Source organism: Papaver somniferum, unplaced genomic scaffold (genome assembly GCF_003573695.1).
Source record: "Papaver somniferum cultivar HN1 unplaced genomic scaffold, ASM357369v1 unplaced-scaffold_0, whole genome shotgun sequence".
Lineage (NCBI taxonomy): Eukaryota > Viridiplantae > Streptophyta > Magnoliopsida > Ranunculales > Papaveraceae > Papaver > Papaver somniferum.
Genome location: NW_020618823.1, coordinates 469532 through 485750, shown reverse-complemented (window position 1 = coordinate 485750; position 16219 = coordinate 469532). Strand labels below are relative to the sequence as shown.

Sequence of the window (16219 nt, the reverse complement as noted above, 5' to 3'; positions counted from 1 at the left end):
TATACCATTTTTTCAAGAGACACATCCTCACGATGGTATGGCACAAGCGGAAGCGATGAAAAACAAGAAGAATCCACTCCTTAATGGTGATGATAGAAGACTTCAATCCAGGAGCAAAGACTCTAATCCAAGAGTTAAAAGACAATATCAATGATGTTTAACCAAACAGCAGCTGTTTTACAATGAAAGGGAAATGACTATTTATAGCCCGCTGAAATAAACCTAGATATCTAGAACATTCCCAACTAGCCTAAGGAATATATTATTCTCATAAAAGAAGATAAATCTAATAAAACAAATAATAATCCTAATAAATAAAATACCAAATTGATAAATATCCAAGATATAGCCACATCTTGGAATATACTCTTTACTTTACTAATACGTCCCCTATCAGGCTCCTCCACTGCGAAAAAACTCGTCTCGAGTTTATATTGGAAATGATAAGTGAAAGATAAAATTTTAGTGCTCGCACATGAAACACAACCTGCTCTATAATTGTGCATCGGAATCACCAAATGCTCAAGATACAAATTGAGCTTCAAAATCTTCATATACATGCACCAAGTAGATAGTAAAAGTTTCTTGAACCCACCACTGCAATGTAAAAACTCCCATCAAAATTTCCACACAGTATCCCCTCGGTATCCATAAGAGTTGGATATACTATTATAAAACCTTGTACATGCGTCTTCATAAGTGCCTTTGGGAGCCACCACCGTAACTGCATATATTTGAGGAGGACTATTATCATCATTATCTTTAGCTGCTTGGACTTTAGTAATTACTAGTGTCTTGCCCGTGCGTTGCACAGGGTTAAGCTAATTGAATCATTAACTGTGCTGAAGATAAGATATAGAGACGGGTCTCTCATTGTGTCAAAATGTAGCATCTACTTGCATATATATCGCAGAGTATTAGTAGTCGAAAATTTGGACCCAGCTAATTGTTGGATTATCATTTGAGCTGAAAATGTAGAGATGGGCTAAAAATGTAGAAAATTTGGTCCCACCTCTTTCTCAAATAATGAAACGACCGTGTAAAATGTAGATTGTAGAGACGGGCATAAGTTTATATTTCCGAAGCTTAGGGCATGTTTGGTACAGTTTTCAAAAACAGTTTTCAAAAATAGTTTTCCACTGTTTTAAAAACATACCCTTTTTTCCTTGTTTTCATTTTCTAAAAATTGTTTGGTAAACTGTTTTTGAAAACAAGGAAAACCAACTAAATCAGATCAAATGTAAAGATTCGTCTAAGAGATAGTGATATTAGCCATGACTCACTTGCAGTCATTCCCTATCTCTTACTTTGTTCTGAAAAGAAGAAAAGAATAAAGAAAAGAAAAAAAGAGAAAACACAGAAACAATAATTTGTTGTTTTCATTTTTTTGTTTTTAAAAACAGAAAACAGATAGAAAACATTTTCTGAAAATGTCCTTACCAAACGCGTTTTCTCCTATTTTCTGTTTTCTCTGTTTTTAAAAACAGAAAACTGTTTTTGAAAACTATACCAAACAGGACCTTATATTTCTTGAATCAGATGTTCACTGGAATAGAGTTAATTTAAACCATATATTTTTTCATTTGTTCCAATCATTTCTCCAAATTGATCGTTGATCAAAATTGATTGTTTCTGATTAACAATGTGCAGCCACTTAGCCACGACAACAACTTCCAATTCCCTGACCTTCTAAATTCCGGACACTACTCTCCAAATCCTACCAATTCGTCTACAATTTGAATTATAGCCGTCACTTTATCTTTTCCCTTGTTAATATACTTGGATAAGTATTTAACCAATTCCACACATTGTAAGTCAGTCCTTATATGCTCACGGTTCTTTCTCACCCACATAAGTCGACATTCTTCAATAATGCATAAGCATAAACTCAATATTGCTGAAACAAACGACCACCGCCGATTAAAATATGTCCCTCACAGAGCCGTTGATGTGGCCTAAATGCATAATACCCCATCATGGCGAGCTGTTTCTTATGTTCAAATATAATATCCTTGTACCATCATCATCCGTGGGAGTTTGGGCCATCAAAGATGCCACTTCAGAACACGTTGGAAGGTTATATCACCTAGCATTCCTTTTTCGTCGACTAATGATTCGCAAGCTTAATTCAACTTCAGGTTTCTCTTACAATCTTTGTCTGTCCATCCTGAATGTCTATGCATATGCATTATTAGCATCAAATATAGAGATCAAATTAGTGATCATTTCCGAGTCCAATTCATTGTCATTATTTTTTTGGGTATTCGTTCACTTTTCGACACCTCATTCTTCTGTGCATCATTTTTATGTTCTTGTTCAAAACAGATGTTCTTCCGACGGTTGGCTCCTTGTGCCAATTTTGTATCATATACGTATAGCTGGTTGTAATCTGGTTGACCTTGACGTTGCCATTAAATATGACTTTGTTTGAGGTAAAAGCAAGCATACAATTGCACGCCCTGATGTTTTTCCTAAACTTAAATGACTGTTGTCCACCATTAAAATCCAGCAATCCCTCTAGATAATCTTGAAAATCCCTAAGAAGTGGGAGTACAACATTACCTCTGGAACAACATATGCTAAACTCGCAGTCGGTAATTTTTGATCGGTTAGTCCTCTCTTGGTACCAAACTGTGGCACCACAGTGATTGCATGCATGAGCTGGCTGGTGCGCCAAAATCAGATTTTTTTGACACCTAATCCTGTGAAAATGTCCCAAATAGACAAAGTATTAGAGGAGTAATTAGTAAGAGATACTATACGTAAGTATACACTTAATAATTCATATGCTATATACATTCTCAAGCAAAGCCATTGAATTTGTCTCTAACCATGCATTATATTTCTGTTAGCACAGCCATATGACTTTGATAATGTCCAAGAAAAGTTTCGTCAGAGTCATATGATGCAAGTGTTAATATTTTACTTTAGTGAAACTTAATACCAATGATCATAATCATAGAATGCTCAACATCTATACTCTCGGATTCTAATAGTCCATGTATTGTTTGCCAAGATTCTTGTTTCCCCTAGCACAAACTTGTTTATAACCAAATATCCTGGATAGTATACGATGTTTGACTTGCTCGTCAATACCCGCCACTTAAGCATACATAATATCTATCAACGACCTCATAAAAACAGCATAAAAAAGAACTCAAGTTATTAAAGCTACTTACTCCCGCAAAAACAACAATTCCAGGATTAGGTGCAAGCTTGAGTCCTAATTTGTCATTTTGATTAAAAGCTCCAAACTGACGACATTTTCTGATCAAACCATTGTAATCAATTTTGCGATACTGACAGCCAATAATTCATATCAGTTAAGAAAGTTCATCACCACCTATTCAGAAGTGGCGACCCCATTTTCTGATTTTGTGAAATGGTCATGGGGTTATTTGGTAGTCATATTTTTCATGTTCTTTCCATACGTTGGAAAATAGTAAAGGTATTCTAACTCGCATTTTTATAAGCTAGCAAAGCAAAGGGAGGAAAAAAAATCACATGTATATACCATTTAGAAAAATTATGCAGTGAATACGGTTCACAATCTAGTTAACCTTACGCTATCATCAAAATCTACCCTTCCATTTTACAAAAAGAAAACACAATACGTGATCAAGTAACCATCTGACAAATCAAAAAGAAAACTTGATACGTAATCTAGTAACCATCTGATAAAAAAAAAAAGAAAAAACGTAATCTTTGAATCTACGACTTTCAAACACAAAGTTCAAAAAAAAAAAAAAAAAAAAAAGAAAGAAAAAATACTGAAATGATACCTATCAAGTATAGCAAAGCAAATGCAGGAAAAAAATTCATATATGTATAGTGAACATAATACGTGATTGAGTAACCATCTGACAAAACAAAATAATACGTGAGATGCAAACCCATTTGAATCTACCACTTTCAAAAACAAAGTTAAAGAAAACTGAAGTTTGGATCCATAAATAACCTCGACTGATAACAGATGCCTTGGGAGTTAGATTCGTTTCTGATTGTCATTGCAATTAAATAGGATTATGACAGGCTTCATCTATCGTCAACCATGGTGTAGAAGCAGGTTGTATTAGGAGGGAGGAGCAGAGGGAAGGGAAGGGAAGGGAGGAGCCGATCGAGGAGAAGAGAATTAGGTATAGGTTATGATTTAGAGTTTCAGTAGGGTTTCTAAGAGTTTTAGTATTAGGAGGGAGGAGCAGAGGGAAGGGAGGAGCCGATCGAGGAGAAGAGAATTAGGTATAGGTTATGATTTAGACGTGGTTAGAATTAGGCATATAGGTTATGATTTATATGTGGTGAGTAATCTTCACACCAGGTGCTGGTGAGCGTGAAAAATTAGCGAATAAATTGGAAACCCTCGTTTTCTATTGGTCGGGGGCCAGGAGCTCTAGAATTCAAGCTTTTGGCCTAACTTTCATTGTGAGGCCAGCAATTTCCACTCAAATAATATATATAATGTCATTTGCAACCTCACCAAGGCTGCCTTGAAACTTAGTCTCCTCGTTCAATTCACTCGGCCATGGTTTGCCTGGTATAAGCATGATTTGGTTTTTCTCCACATAAATTCATAAACATTGTCACGACGATTACGAGTAGCATGAACATCAGTTAACCAAGGTCTTCCCAATACGATGTAGCACATATCCATATCAACAACTTCATGAAAGTTTGAGTTGGAATAACACTTACCGATGGATAATGAAAATCTGCAACCACCAGTGCGAGTAATTGTTCTTCTGTTGTTAAACCATTCAATTTGATCAGCATAGGCATACCAATCTATTTCGAGACCCAATAACTCAGCCATTCTTTTCGACATCAGATTTTCTTCGCAACTACCATCGATTACAAAATAACAACCCTTACCATTAAACTGCTCCAACAAACTTGGGCAATTGAACATGAAGTTCCCCCATCATTCTGAAGTCCGAACTGGAACACGATTTGAAGAAGAACACGAGCCCAAGTCTTCGACTGATTTTCTTCTTGTTGATTCTTTTTTTTTCTTTTTTTTTGATAGAAAACCTAGAGATCACAGGAATCCTCGACTGATTCTTCTAGGCGGCCTCACAGATGAACAACGCAGGAAAACATGCTCTGATACCACCTGGTACGGCACAGTGGAAACGATTTAGAATAAACCGACACGCGGAGAATCCACTCCGGTAAACAGGACCCAAAAGATATAAACAACTCCAATCCAGGAGAAAAATAACGAATAAACGATCAAGATGATCAAATCTCTTAAAGAGAGTTAACTGGTTTTAAACCAAACAATAGATTTCATTAACGAGCTCGCAAGGTGGCTAGTTCAAGAACTCGGTTTCGGATAGGAACCCGTCAAAGAATATGATAAATTCCACCAAAGAACCATCAACTTTTCTTGCTTCAAGATATGGCAAGTCAAAGCGATATGTAATACTATAAATTAGCTGATAAAGGGAACTCTATCAGAACCAGTGAGGCTGTTTTGCAACTGCATGGTATAATGAAGCTTATGAGTAGATAATCCTAACATTTTGATTTTAAAGGCGAATTAAAAAAATCACATGCGGTCTGGTAGAAATAGTCGATGCCTGGGTCTTTGACTGGAGGTGATCGTGGTGTTCATGTGGTACCTGGTTCAAATAGTATAGGAGTGATGCCTGGGATGAACCAATGCCTCATCCAGGGTTTCAGGGAGTTGTTCCACCATCAATGTTGAATATGGTTTCCTCTGGAAGTACGTATCCTGCCACTGCAGTGGGCATGCCAAACTCTGTAAATATGCACAATGGATCTGTTTCTGATCATGGAACTTCGATGATTAGACCTCATGATACGATGCATATGATGCGGGTGAGATTTTCTGAAACTTTTACTGCACGTTTTTCCATCATTCTTCAAGGGGTAGTAAAAATAAATAGTGTACATGGATGAGATTGCTTAACGCGTGCACCATTCGGGTGCATTGTTTGGTAGAAAATTTTCATTTGGTAAGTTCTTTATATTGTTATAAAAAAATCGTGTCTATAGTATTTTCTCTCTCAAATTCAAGCAGTCGGTATTTTAAAATTATTATATGAGTATGCAGTAATGTTTTATTCTGAAGCTCTTTTACCGGTATTATTTCCTAATGGTGCTTCTTTTGTGCTGTGTCAAAGCCTGGTCAAAATCCAGATGATCAAAGGCAAATGACATGCAAGAGCTTCAGATGCAACATGTGTCTCAAGGAAATAGCCAAGGTCATCCTGCTTTCAATGGGTTGAGCAGCGATTTTCCAAATCAGATGGCCCCTCCACCTGGTCAAACATTTCATGTCCAACATCTTCCACAGAAGCAGCAGCAACATTCTCATGTCCCTTCCATCCACCCACAACAACCTCATCACCCTCATCTTCAAGGCAGAAACCCTTGCGTTCTCCGGATTGCTAAAGATAGGCAAGTCCAGCAGCAATATTTCATGCATCTGCAGCAGCAACAACAACAATCCTCCCAGCATCCAATATCAACTTCACTACAAAACTCCTCTCAGGTTCAGCAGCAGGCATCTTCAGTGCCTTCACCAAACTCTCAGTTGCCCCTAACATCATCTTCATCCATGAGCCCGGCAACAACGCAGCATCATTTTCCTTTCCTCATGGTCGGAGCCATATTACTGCTGGTAGCTTACCTAGTCAGATAATAAAACAGTGGCAGCGCCAGCAGCAACAACAACAGAATTTCAACAGACTGTTAGGCATCTTACTTCACAAAGGGAACAGTCTCAATCCCATCAACAACCTAAATTCATTAAGGGAATGGGCAAAGGGAGCACTTCAGTAATGCATCAGAACTCACTCTGCTGATCCCTCCTCTCATGTAAATGAGCTTGCTTAGACTCCAGGAAAACAAGTACATGAGTAGGGTGAGCAGGCCATGCATCATATGATGCAAAACCAGGGTATATTTTCAGGTTCAAACTCAATTCAGTCGAACGATTCGTTGGTGCCTCCTCAATAAACAAATCAATCCTTGTCTCAGCAAATTCTGTTTTCTCGTTCACCACCCTCCTCTTTGTCGAAGCAACTCCCCCAGGTTTCATCTCATTCTGATCTGACGAACAACCAAGGCCAGCCCCACCTGTTACTTCTGGTCATGATACACTTCCTCCAGTGGCAATCGGGTCTGGTCAGTAGCAGCAGCCAAATATACACAGAATGCTTCAACCACATAATCCACATACACAATCCACGGTCGAGCAGCAGCCTTCAAACAACAGACCCAGTATAGGGGGTAATGAATCCTCCACCAATTGCATGCCCGTTCTTTCCTCCGCAAGTGATGGTACTCCTCAGTGGAAAGGATCGTCGGAGTATACTTAAGGAATAACGCAACAACGTCAACCATCAGGTTAACAACCTATATCACCATCGCCACCACAACCTCCATCGCCACCACCACCACCACCTCCACCTCCGCAGGCTCTGCTGCTGCAAAAGCAACAACCACCTCAGCAACCTCAACCTTGTCACAACCACAACAACAACTGCAAGCTGGGCAGAGTGGACTGTATGCCAAACCAAGTAATTCTGGGCCAGGGGGAATTATATAAGCTGGTCTGCAGGTGTTGGGCAGTGGATCAGTCTGATTAGTCTTGCATGCACTGTTGCAGCAGTGTACAGGTTAGTTGATGCACTGTAATTTACTGGCTAAGCATAACAATTCAGATTAAGTCAAAACAAATACAGGTGTAGGCATGGATGTGCATTCTATGTATACTCCTATGTATCTTTCTGGGTGATCAAACCTGTTATTATATTTTGAATTCACGGGGACGAACAAATGTGATACTAATGGAAGGCAATGGGGGTTCCACGCAGATGATGGAAGCTTGTGACTCTCAGACTGTATTACCAGAAATGGTAAGTGGTTTGGAGTGTTTTGTGCAGACCTAATATAGTTGGTGACTGACGTATGGGGGAATAGTGTCTTTTGTACTTTGTTGTTTCTGGCCCTCAAATACCTGTCTACCCAAGTCGATTGAGTTACCTCATTTGGCAGTTAGAGATATAGAGAGGAAAAGAGGGAGAGATAATGGGTCCTTATTAGATTATTTGTACAGGGGTTTGATCTCTTCTCCCCCTAGGCCTTTTGTTTTCAACTTTAGCGGCCTCCCTTCAAATGTTTTGTATAGGTAGACAGGAGGGAGAAATGCAGAAATGGTGTCTTTCTTTTGTTCACTCCACTTTAGTTTTTGTTCTTTCATTCCAAGTCCATCCCACCCCCATAGATAGTCAAGTGTATTACTAAGTTATGGTGTGTCACAGCAAGATGGAAAAGAATAAGAGATCAGTTTGAGGCTATTGAATTCAAACATTACCACTGTGAAGTTAATTTTTCAGCAGATAGATTGACCAAGAAAGGGGCTCAGTTAACAGAGGGCCGTCCCTTACTTTTGTTTCCATTCCTCCTTTTCTGCCTAACTTAGAATGGCCTGATCAAAATTACTTTCGATTTGTATAGTGTTGTAATTGGTCAGGTCTTTCTAGTTTGTTGATTGGTTTGTAATGTCTTTTGGCTGCTTTTCGTAGAAAATTTTGATGATTTATCCAAAAATAAATAAAAATCAAGGGAAGTTATTCAGTATTCTGCTTAAAAGTGCCAATAGTTCTGTTATATTAACTTCTTACTTGTTACTTATACTGCTTACTAGTTTGGGTAGTCTCTGAAAATATATACTTTTCTTCGTATAAATTTACAACTTTTATCGTGCTTATTGATAATTCAGGTATTGGCCAGGAAGGTCACCATGCGCAAGTTATTTGGGGGATCTTAAGCTGTATTTTTGAGGAGTGCTAAGCCAGGTTCTGCATTCTCATTCTTGTTCTTCTCTTATTCCACTCTCTTGGGTTCTCGTTTTAATGTCTTACCATGCTTATCAATTTTCTCTAGTAAAATATAAACTTCCGTAGAATTCCATTACTTTGTTAGAGAATGAAAAAACTTCTTTTATGATATTTACTGTACGAAAATTATTTTGAATTGAAAGATGAATGTTACAACCGAAATTACATTGACTGGCATCAGTACACAAAAATAAATAAATAAAAAATAATTTGTTAGTGAGCCTGCCATGTTTCTAGCGTGAACCAACTCATTACAGCCATGATAATAGAAGACTATAATGCGGAGTCCTTGAGTTAGTAGTGACTGTACGAACAGGCTTTATGCCACCTAGGTAGATTAGGAAAATTCTATTTTCCATCACCAGTTTCAAAGTTGAAACCTTAGTTTTTAGTTTGCTTCTTTCTTCATTCCAACCCTGATTGAGATTGGTTTATTAGGAAGTTGTCTATCTAATGGTGTCCATTACCCGGCCTTGCAGAGAATATCGATCTGGTTGTCTGTCATCTGGTAAATATTAAAAATGATTAGTTTTCTTATCTTAAAATGCTGTATAGTTAAAAGGAAGTTGTAGAAGATTCAAACCTGTACAATAGTGTTTCGTGCATAAGGTAGTACTCTATGGTATCCAAGGCTAGGAATAGGTGGAGATTTTCTACTTGTTTCTCCTCCATATGATCTTAACCTCCCGTTGGTTCTACTCCTTGTGGCAACTGTTGGAGACCCCTGACTGGGACAACCCAATATATCCGGTAGACTCGATTCCTGATGATATATAAACCCCATATGTTAGAAATTCAGAACAAAATAGGTTGGAACGGATAAAATACCAGTCTACTTTTTTGCTGCAATAGAAGTGAGCATTAGTAGTTGTGCTATGCATTAAGTACCAGGAATAATACAGTTGCACAGTGCTTAAGAACCTCCAAATTCATTTGAACATCATCCAAGCTCCTGTAGGCAATTTAAAAACAAAGATTAGTGTTGGCTCTCTGTTGAGTTTCCTATCTGTCATGAAAGTTAGTAGTAAAAACATTACCTGTGCTTTTGCTCTCCCAATCCAAAATAAGCCGCTAGGGTTGCCATGTGAAAAAGAAAGAACCACTTGTTCATTAATTTGCGAATTTGTAATCATTTAGTGTTCCATCATCTTAAACAAACTAGAATGCCCATTAGAGCACATCAACATAAAAAGGAAAATGAATGAGAAGATAAAAAGATCTATAATTCATGTTTATACATATACTAGTCCATTTCGTTTTCCAGTTAAATTGACTTAAACCATGACACAAGGTTACTCTTGTAACCTACAACGTAGTTTGATGGGATTACCATGGCGGAAAGTAATTCCTGCTTCACCTTTAGATTATCCGATATAATGGAACTGTCGGTAAAAGCATTTTTAATATTCTAAATGATGTTGTATCATTTCGTTTTTTAATGATTAGGGTTGTTGTTACCTTCATATTTCCAGCTCTCCTGCCAAATTTCTGGGCCAGAATTCCTAAAGAGTCGATCGTTCCGACAGGTACTGGAGGGGCACGTCCAATGGCAACAAAAGCTTCTCTAATGCGTGGACAGTCAAATCTGTGGATGTTATGCCCTGCCCAAACTTTACCATCTAGCAGACCAAATATCCTGTCAGCGACATCTTCAAACTTGGGAGCGGTTCTAACAGCCCCACGTGTGATTCCATCAACTCTTCCAGATTTGAGGTTAACCACCGATAAGTCTGTGGGTCTTATCAGTGTACAATAACTCTCTAATTCTTCAAGCTTCTGTGGACAAACGACTATAGCACCAAATTCCAAGACCCAAATCCTCGCTCCTGCTTTTCTCGGTACCGTTGTTTCTAAATCGAAAAACACTATTTCAGCAACATTTTGGGAAGACATGTTTGATTTCAGCATCTGTTGTTTCTTGTTCTCAACACAGTTTATTTTTAATTTTCTATGATTTATTTTCTTGTTTGTTCTTCTGACCATGTCAGTTTATACATATGAGGTGACCTCAAAGTAGGGAGAAAGGAAAGACCATTTTTGGGGTCGATTGTCTTGTGAATTAAGTTAAGAGTCAGGGTGAAGGTGTCCTTGACTTCATGGGGTTGTACAGTTGAGATATTCCTGTTGGTATAGGAATAATTACAGCAAAAAAGCTTTCCCTTTATGGTTCTTTTATTATTCTTGTTTTTTGGAGTTGCTTTCGGAACCCTTCTGAATGGAGATTCTGGCCTTGTTTTCTTGCTTTTAAGGTTTTGTTATTTTGACAAGTGAAGCAACTCGGCCAAGAAAAACTGATTCCCTTTTCAATTCATCAAGTGTGACGATGTGGTACTAAACTATTATAACCTAAAAAAAATACCAACAAATTTTAATCCCTGTCTTTCTGTTTAAACTTTTAATTTCTGTTCAAATTAGGAAAATCTTTTATGATTTCTCTTCAGCACAGATTTGGAAGAAAGGGAAATGATTGACTGGATGGGGATTCTGTTTCAGATTTGGAATTGGAGTCATCTTATCAGTTATTACTCACCAACTCAAAGTTCCCCATGGCCATAGGAGAGGAATTGCTCGGCTAAAATGCATAATGGAAAGTGTTTCAGGTTCTGGTTTGAGAGTTGGTCTGTCATTCACAGGCAAGCCAGTTCTGAAATTCGAACAAAACAATTAAATCCACAGGCATCTGAAACCTAAAACAATGAAAAAACTTTCATCCGTGGCACATTTATTTCCAGCTTTTTTCGACACCACCAACAAAACACAAGGTCAGCGAATCCCAGCAGCGTAAGACCATTTCCAGACAATGAATATTCAGAAGACGGACAGCCAAGGCTTGAGAGCAAGGGACAGTCTGCACCTGGGAGCCTTATCCAAGACCTCTGCCACACCAAAAGTCCTCTTCAACACATCAAGATGGTGCAGTAAGAGTATCTCCCTTATCAGACCTAAAAATAAAAAAAAATACAAAGTAAGGGTGACGCAAAGTGCTACAGAGTAAAACATTTCCATAATCCATTCAGATTATAATTAAATCCATTCCATGGTGTTTTAGAGCTAAATGTCAGGTTCTTGAGATTCAATATGTTCACTGTTGCAAGGAGATTAATTTCTAAGCGAAGGAGGGACATTGCTTGCTGCTGGTGCAGTTTTTTTTATATCCAAGGAAATTTGTGAAGCAGTTTTTGTTTTGAAAAGACAGATAATCTATTGACTGGAAAGGAAACCCATTACATAGTTGGTGAAGCAGTTGATCTCACTCTAATTTCAGAGAAACCAATTCGTAATTAGTCACTCTAAGCAGTTGACTAGCTTGTCGCCCATCTTTTATCATCTCATTTCCATTATTATCAAACAACATGCGCCACTCTTCGATTATCACATCCCATATTTGATGGATCAAAGATATACTAGAGCTCAGCTCCTTTACAAGCTGTAGTTTCTTATATACAAATATGCCAGGCCCTTGCAGTAGTGCAACATAAGTTTAATTTAGATTTGGTGGGGGTGCGCCAGGCCTTTGCAGTAGTGCAACGCAGAGGCGACGCATGAGAACCCCAGCAGCAAGCTGCTGTGATGGGACCTCCCCCATGGAAAAAATTAGATTAATATCGTGCCATCCGATGGATGGCATATCAGATATTAAACTGATAAGAACAGATACTACACTTGATCTTAGCCAAAAGGCCGAGAAAGGTATGCTTGGACTAGCTTTTCACTTCTCCTTTTATACTGTCTCGTTTCCATTCCTCTTCTGTAACTAGTCTCTGTGGGACTAAAACTTAAACAATTACGGGTTGTACTTAAAAGTTGTTGCTGTTTTCGAAACCAACTAGGACACGTATAATTTTAACTCAGGGGAAGCTATATAAACCTCAACCACATTAGAGGGATTGGATTTTTTTTTTTGGGAGGAAGAGGAGAAACTGGTGATCAATTAGCAACACAGAATGCAAAATTTAATTTGGTTAAGAAAATCCATCAAGGGAAGTTTAATTTGGTCAAGATCAAGAATATCCACGAAGCCAAGTTTAATATGGTTAAGAAAATCTATCAAGGGGAGTTTAATTTGGTTAAGAAAGTCCCTGAAGCGAAGTTTAATTTGTTTAAGAGAATCCAAGGAGTTGGACCAGCAGGAAGCTGCTGCTGCTTCCTTGAGAAACGATCCTATCGTATTGACTCCAGAGTCTATAAAGCTCTTTGCTGAAGGCATCTCTATCATGATTCCCTCTCGACAGGCACAACTTCAGGTTGGTGTTCCCAACTTTGAAAAAGACCATTTTAACGGGACTAACCCATACTCCGCTTTTAATTTATGATATACTTGTCTTTGCGACTAACCCATACTTTTTATTGCTTGCTTTGGGTTACTTTTCAGGATGATTTCCTTGCACTGCAAAGTATCTCAGACTTACTTGTGTTTATGACATGTGGGAAAGTTAAGCATGAAAAGTAGTCGAGGAAATGGCTGCAAAAATCCTAGCTTTTTTCATACAGCCTCAAGGTATATAGTTTTGGTTTTTGCACTTCTCTTCTTTTCATTGAATGCATTTTGATTTTTGGTGATTCTGATGTTAACTTGGATTTTCTATCTTTTGTCTTCGGGTTCCTTAGATGGCTGCACTAATAAAAAAGTGCGGTGCGGGGTTGAGCATGTGGAATTTCTGCTGCATGAGTTGGTGAGGATTTCATTTACATACACAATTGGGAAATCAACACTGGAGGTATGACGTCGTTTTAAACTCAAACTACTTGTTCTAGAGTTTGTATCTATCATTTGTACTTCAGCTCTTTTCTCGGATGCTTATATATTTTTTTGTGTGATTCTGAGCAGGCGACTGATATGACATTGAAATTGCATCAAGACTTTTTGCCAGGGAAGCATAAGGTAGTTAAAGAACTTGGGGAAACCTTATGTTGAACTGGGAAAGACCACAAGGAAAAATTGAGGAAAGACGAAGAATTGGAGCTGATCAGAGCACATAAAGCTAATAGAGACCGAAAGATGATTACAAGACGCCAAAGCCTGAAATTCCGAGGTTACTTTGTGTAGACAAAAAATTGAGCTTGCTGCCTCTTGATTAACCACAAAAGTAGAGAAGAAATGTTTCATTGATGTAATATCGATTAAGGTACACGGTGAAACTTTACCGATAAAATCTGTACCCATTACAATTCTGCACATAACTTCTAACAGTTTCCAGGCAGATGTTGTCAACTCAGTTTGAATCTCTTAACTAATCGGAACTCAAAGAAGCAAACTCAAAATCTGGTAAATTCCACCAAAGAAACATCAACTCTTGCTGCTTCAGTATATGGCAAGCCAAAGCGATGAAAGAGTATAAACCTGATAATGGGGGCATTTCATCAAAACCAGTGAGATCTTTCGCAGCTGCATGATACAATGAAGCTTATAAGTAGAGAATCCCCAAACATTTTGGTTTTTAAGGCGTGTGAGCATCTCCTCAAATTCATTCTTTCCCTCCTAATATCAGGACTCCAAAATCTGGAAGAGAAACAGAAAACGCCCAAAATTACCAAAAAAAAATAAAAATAAAAATAAAAATGGGGCAGCATCAAAGCAAGCCCTCCGGCAGACTGCCATCCCTGCAAGGAGCGAACTACGCAATGAAACTACAGATCCTGTACGCTTCACCGGATGCTTGAGAAGTTGGGAGAGGCGGCTATCAACCAAAGCTAAGGCTAATCCCTATGGGCTAGATTGGAGTGTTAGATTGGCCAAAAAGCTAATAGACACCGGAAGATTTCAAGACGCCAAAGCCTGAAATTTTAACTTATACAACGCTGCCTCTTGATTAACCCCAAAAGTAAAGAAGAATGTTTCATCGATGTAAGATCTCTAGTTGCAGGAAATCCCACACTATACCCCTCATATGATTTCATTATTAATCAACTCATTTTAGATTTATACTCTTAATTTTATTAATCAATCTTTGAATATTCTTACAAGAAAAGATACAGAAATCAAGAATGATCTCTGCTCTAGACTTTCTCTCTCCTATTTACTTGTTTCGTACTCAAAAAAGATCTCTCCATTTTCCTTTACAACTGAATGACTTTGTAGGGAACTACATAGTGGATGACAGCTAATCTGTCATTTATTTTAGAATATGGCTTGCGACATTCTCGCAACCTTACAAATGTTAATCTCGCAAACTCTCTAATTTTCGCAGGACCATCACATCTTTCTCATGATTTTAGCTGACGTCGTTTATTATATCATTTCTGAAATTGTTCTGCGATGGTGTTGTGTTGTTTTGTTGATAATTTCGCTAAGATATCATTGTTGAGAGATTCTGATCCTACATCTTGCCTCTTCTCATATCTTTTCTGCGAAGTAGAGAATGATGTGAGAAATTCCGCAGATGTTCATCGTTTCATATTCTGCATTTATCACACGTATTCTTTCTTCCATTTGTTTCTTGACACGTCTTATGTAACCGCTACTTTTCAACCGCTCACGTCTCTTCGTCTTAATGGTGTTTATTTCTTCGAGTAAAAAAAATCTCCTTTATATACTCTTCTTACTCTTCTTTCCACGTTTCTTTTTTACTTTCTCTTCTATTTTTATTCTCTCATCTCTGCAACTCTGTTATTCTTCTGTAAGTTCTGCTGCTGTAATTTTTTCCTCCTTCAATCCTCTTACTTTTTATTCATTCCCATACTCTATATTCAAACATGGCTCCAAGTGGTCATAGATATGAGAAGAATTTACAATATGTCCAAAAAGATCTTGCTGATAAAGGTTTCACACTCTCCACCATTCCTTGTGAAAATTCCAAATCAATTCTTTCTGTCAAACTTTTCTCTGATCAGTATTGTGATGATCAGTCAATCATAATTTCGCTAGGTCAGATTCTCGCAGGTCTCCCTATTCCTCTTTATAACCCAGATCTTCCTTTATTTTATGAAATTCTTTCTCACTTGGGATTTACGCGAGCTATCTTCCAACTGAGTGGGGACTGCATCCGTCTGATGCTAGAGTTCGCTAATCCTGGTGTTGGTAGAGGATCTCTGTACTCCAAAGAACTTAGGGATCCTAAATTCGCAAACCTAGAGATAGTTGCTGAGAAATACACAGTAGCGAATTTCTTTGAGAACTATGAACTTATCTCCATAAAGAAAGAGAATACTCGCTGGGGTATTCGCTTAAAAAGGAAAGATAATATTGAAGAAGCCAAAATTCTCATGCAAGATATTGACTGGCATTCTGGTAAGAACACAACTCCTCGCCAATCCAAAGATGATAAATGGTGTGTTTTTCCTTTAATGCTAAAAGGACCCTACATTGCTGGGTCAAATGTTCTTCCTGCGAATCTCTCTGCTTATCAACC

General features: G+C 38.0%; 2 protein-coding genes and 1 non-coding gene across 3 annotated transcripts; all 3 read right to left on the bottom strand.

Moving 5' to 3' along the window:
• Positions 1–9018: 9018 nt before the first annotated feature.
• On the bottom strand, positions 9019–9954 carry LOC113325850 (protein NEN4-like). The gene is made up of 4 exons (XM_026573717.1): positions 9908–9954; positions 9759–9822; positions 9454–9633; positions 9019–9375 (listed from the first exon to the last, which is right to left on the bottom strand). The coding sequence occupies exons 1-4, from the start codon at positions 9952–9954 to the stop codon at positions 9334–9336; spliced, it is 333 nt and encodes a 110-aa protein (XP_026429502.1). The 3' UTR covers positions 9019–9333.
• A 110-nt stretch (positions 9955–10064) lies between these two features.
• Positions 10065–10811, bottom strand: LOC113325835 (protein NEN4-like). The gene has a single exon (XM_026573702.1). The coding sequence runs from the start codon at positions 10776–10778 to the stop codon at positions 10230–10232; it is 549 nt and encodes a 182-aa protein (XP_026429487.1). The 5' UTR covers positions 10779–10811; the 3' UTR covers positions 10065–10229.
• Positions 10812–12366: 1555 nt separating this feature from the next.
• LOC113325910 lies at positions 12367–12564 on the bottom strand. The gene has a single exon (XR_003348164.1). It is a non-coding gene; the product is annotated as a U2 spliceosomal RNA (small nuclear RNA).
• Between the last annotated feature and the right edge of the window lie 3655 nt (positions 12565–16219).

What these genes read in the sequence shown, in the direction of transcription:
- LOC113325850 (XM_026573717.1), bottom strand. Translation starts at nt 9,954, where the DNA reads ATGGCAACCCTAGCGGCTTATTTTGGATTGGGAGAGCAAAAGCACAG. An exon ending in TTGGGAGAGCAAAAGCACAG is followed by an intron (nt 9,823 to 9,907) that starts GTAATGTTTTTA and finishes AATTGCCTACAG; the next exon opens with GAGCTTGGATGATGTTCAAA. An exon ending in GTGCAACTGTATTATTCCTG is followed by an intron (nt 9,634 to 9,758) that starts GTACTTAATGCA and finishes ATATATCATCAG; the next exon opens with GAATCGAGTCTACCGGATAT.
- LOC113325835 (XM_026573702.1), bottom strand. Translation starts at nt 10,778, where the DNA reads ATGCTGAAATCAAACATGTCTTCCCAAAATGTTGCTGAAATAGTGTTT.